This window comes from Chaetura pelagica, unplaced genomic scaffold (assembly GCF_000747805.2).
Source record: "Chaetura pelagica isolate M959 unplaced genomic scaffold, ChaPel_1.0 scaffold1325, whole genome shotgun sequence".
In the NCBI taxonomy this organism is placed as follows: Eukaryota; Metazoa; Chordata; class Aves; order Apodiformes; family Apodidae; genus Chaetura; species Chaetura pelagica.
The window spans coordinates 30,889-34,394 of record NW_009953384.1 but is presented as its reverse complement, the minus strand read 5'-3'; the positions used below and the strand labels follow the sequence as shown (position 1 = coordinate 34,394).

Sequence of the window (3,506 nt, the reverse complement as noted above, 5' to 3'; positions counted from 1 at the left end):
GCTGAAGGAGCTGTACACGCTCCTGAACGAGAACTACGTGGAGGACGACGACAACATGTTCCGCTTCGACTACTCCCCCGAGTTCCTGCTGTGGTGAGTGGGGTGGGGATGCTGCTGGTCCCAGTGACAGCTCTGCAGCCTCCTCAGATGATCCTCTCACTTCTTTCCAACACCTCCCTTCCCCATCTGTCACGAGGCGGGTGTGGTGTCCCACAGAGGGGTCTCTTGCCCAGTCCACCCTGCCTTGGGCTTCTTTGGGTTGTGGGAGAATAAAAAGAGATGTTTTTTTCCTCTTTTCATGGAATCCCAGACTGGTTTGGGTTGGAGGCACCTTCAAGATCATCTAGTTCCAACCCCCTGCATGGGCAGGGACACCTCCCACCAGCCCAGGCTGCTCCAAGCCCCATCCAACCTGCCCTTCAACACTGCCAGGGATGGGGCAGCCACAGCTTCCCTGGGCAACCTGTGCTAGTGTCTCACCACCCTCATGCTGAAGAACTTCTTCCTAAGGTCTAACCTAAATTTAATTTGAACCCTGGAGTGTCTGTAGCAATCCCAGGAGCTGAGGAGCTTCCTGGTGTCCCGGGGCTGTAGGACAAGGCGCTGCCAAGTGACTGTGCCAGCAGTAGGACTTGGAGATCTGTTGCATCAGAGCTGCTGTTTCCTCAGGGCGTTCACAACTCGAGGAACATGATTTTCCTCCTGTGTCACCAGTGGAAACTCCCCTTGGCCACAGAGAGCAGGACTTGCCCTGGATCCCAGTGGTCCTGCCTTGTCCCCCTCGCCCTGCAAACCCACGGCGATGTCAGGCGGGTGGAGCAGGACACGGGGTGTCCCAGGGCAGCACGGGGGGACATGGGGGACCTCTGGTGGGACGTGACCTCTGAAGTGTGTGTCTTCTCCAGGGCCCTGCGTCCCCCAGGCTGGTTGCCCCAGTGGCACTGTGGGGTCAGGGTTGTCTCCAGCAAGAAGCTGGTTGGATTTATCAGCGCAATTCCGGCCACCATCCACATCTACGACACGTGAGTGCTGCTCAGCCATGGCTCACCTTGCTGGCTGGGAGGTGTTCTGGGAGCTCTGAGGAGCTCTGACCACATGGTCCTCCGTGACCACCAGAGCTCCATGACCTGCCCAGGAGATGATTTGTCTCTTGGAGGAGAAGGTGGGGGTTTTTCGGGTGGGCGCTGAGGTTCTGGGACCTCTTGTAGTCAGCAGCTGTGAGGGCTGTTTTCCTCACCAAGGGAGGTCAGCTTAGAGCTCTGTCTTACAGAAGTCCTCCAGAGCTGGATGGACACCATTTTCCCTGGAAAAACCTTGGGTAACAGCTGAAAGGAGAGTTCTCCAAACCCAGCCCTTGCCCCTCGGCCTTCCCCGAGGCTTTGACTCCTCTTTCTCTTAAAGGGGCTGGAGGTAACTCATAGAACAGGTGGATTTGGAAGGGACCCTTAAAGGTCATCTAGTCCAGCCCCCTGGCAGTGCTCAGGGACCTCTCGAACTAAATCAGGTTGCTCAGAGCCCCATCAAGCCTGACTTTTAATATCTCCAGGGATGGGGCCTCCAACACCTCTCTGGGCAGCCTCCTGGGAATGAACTTCCTGATCTCTGATCTAAATCTCCCCTGCTCTAGTTAAAGACCATTCCCCTCATCCCATCCCTCCCTGCTGTTGTCCAAAGCCCCTCCCCAGCTTTCCTGGAGCCCCTTCAGGCACTGGAAGCTGCTCTAAGGTCTCCCTGGAGCCTTCTCTTCTCCAGGCTGAACACCCCAACTCTCCCAGCCTGTCCCAGAGCTGCTCCAGCCCTCCCAGCATCTCCATGGCCTCCTCTGGACTCTGTCCAACATCTCCATGTCCTCCTTGTGTTGAGGACTTCAGAGCTGCCCAGGGTGTCAGACTGACTTTTCCAGGCCAGCTGAGTCTCATCCTCAGCCTTCTTTCTTTCCCCAGAGAGAAGAAGATGGTGGAGATAAACTTCCTGTGTGTCCACAAGAAGCTGCGCTCCAAGCGGGTGGCTCCGGTCCTGATCCGCGAGATCACGCGGCGGGTTCACCTGGAGGGGATCTTCCAGGCTGTGTACACAGCAGGGGTGGTGCTGCCCAAGCCTGTGGGGACTTGCAGGTGAGTTCCTGTAGTTCTCCATAGAGATCTTGGTCTGCAGATTTTCCCTGCCTGGGATCCCTGCTGTGGTCGTGTAGAGCGTGTGGGATTCCCTGGGACAGGAGGGATTGATTCCAGCCCAGGTTTCTCTTCCTCTCACCATCCTGCCAGGATGAAGCTCCATAGCTTTGCTTAAGCTGCTCATGGAATCATAGAATGGTTTGGGTTGGAAGGGACCTGGAAGATCATCTGGTTCCACCCCCCTGCATGTGCCACAAGGCAGGACTTTCCACAGCACAAGCCCTTCAAGCCACCTTTGTTGTTCCTTGCTGGCCACTTTGGAGTGCTGGTCTCTCTTGCCCTCCCATGGCAGCTCCCAGAACCCCATGCCCACCAGCCCTCCTGCTGCTTCAGGACAAGCCTCCCACCACCAGTGTGTTTCCACAGGTACTGGCACCGCTCCCTGAACCCTCGGAAGCTCATTGAGGTCAAATTTTCCCACCTGAGCAGGAACATGACTATGCAACGTACCATGAAGCTTTACCGGTTGCCTGAGGTGGGTGCCAGAGCTCATGAGTTGGAATCCCAGAATCCCAGACTGGTTTGGGTTGGAAGGGACCTTAAAGATCATCCAGTCCCAACCCCCTGCATGGGCAGGGACACCTCCCACCAGCCCAGGCTGCTCCAAGCCCCATCCAACCTGCCCTTCAACACTGCCAGGGATGGGGCAGCCACAGCTTCCCTGGGCAACCTGGGCCAGGCTCTCACCACCCTCACACCAAAGAATTTCCTCCTCATGTCTCACCTATGTTTATTTGAATTTGGAGCAAGGGTGGGACTGGGAACTGGAGACTCAAACATCTAAGCCAAGGTTGAGTCCCCTGCCTGGAGAACTGGGCTTTGCTTCATGTAGTAAATGACTTTCTCAAAGCCATGGGGCTTTATTTAATCTTGATTGATTTTTGCTTGGGTACCTGCATTTTAAGGGCAAGTTCTTGCAGCTGGAGGAGCCCATGAGCTTTTGTTTCATGCTGAGTCATATCTTGTCCTCCTGGTAGAACCAGAACATAGATATGACAACCTCCATCTCAGCAAACACAGCCTGGGAACCACCTGAAGCTGGGTTAGTCCCTCATTCTTCAGTCAAACCCCTCAGTTCTATCACTGCATTTGTCATGCTGGGGAAGTTCCCCAGCTGGACATGGGAGTAAAAAGCCCAACAAAAGTTGTCACCACCTTCCCTGACCATAGTGGCTTCTCCCTGTTAGTCAGAGCTGCTCATTTTGGGTGGAGAGAGCTGCTCTGTGCCCAGCACCTGCTTCCTGCCTCCCACCACAGCTGCTGCTTTGTAGCTCCCCATATTTTCTCAGACCCTCAGAACCTGCCCATGCTGCTGGACTTGGGCTCTGCTGA

General features: G+C 55.5%; 1 protein-coding gene across 1 annotated transcript in view; it reads left to right on the top strand.

The window, feature by feature from the left end:
* The window catches only part of NMT1 (N-myristoyltransferase 1), a 15,287-nt gene that overhangs the window by 5,534 nt on the left and 6,247 nt on the right, over positions 1–3,506 (top strand). The window contains exons 4-7 of the mRNA XM_009998196.1: positions 1–93; positions 906–1,022; positions 1,944–2,114; positions 2,541–2,649. Coding sequence (XP_009996498.1) covers positions 1–93; positions 906–1,022; positions 1,944–2,114; positions 2,541–2,649 — 490 coding nt within the window. The remainder of the gene's footprint in view (positions 94–905; positions 1,023–1,943; positions 2,115–2,540; positions 2,650–3,506) is intronic.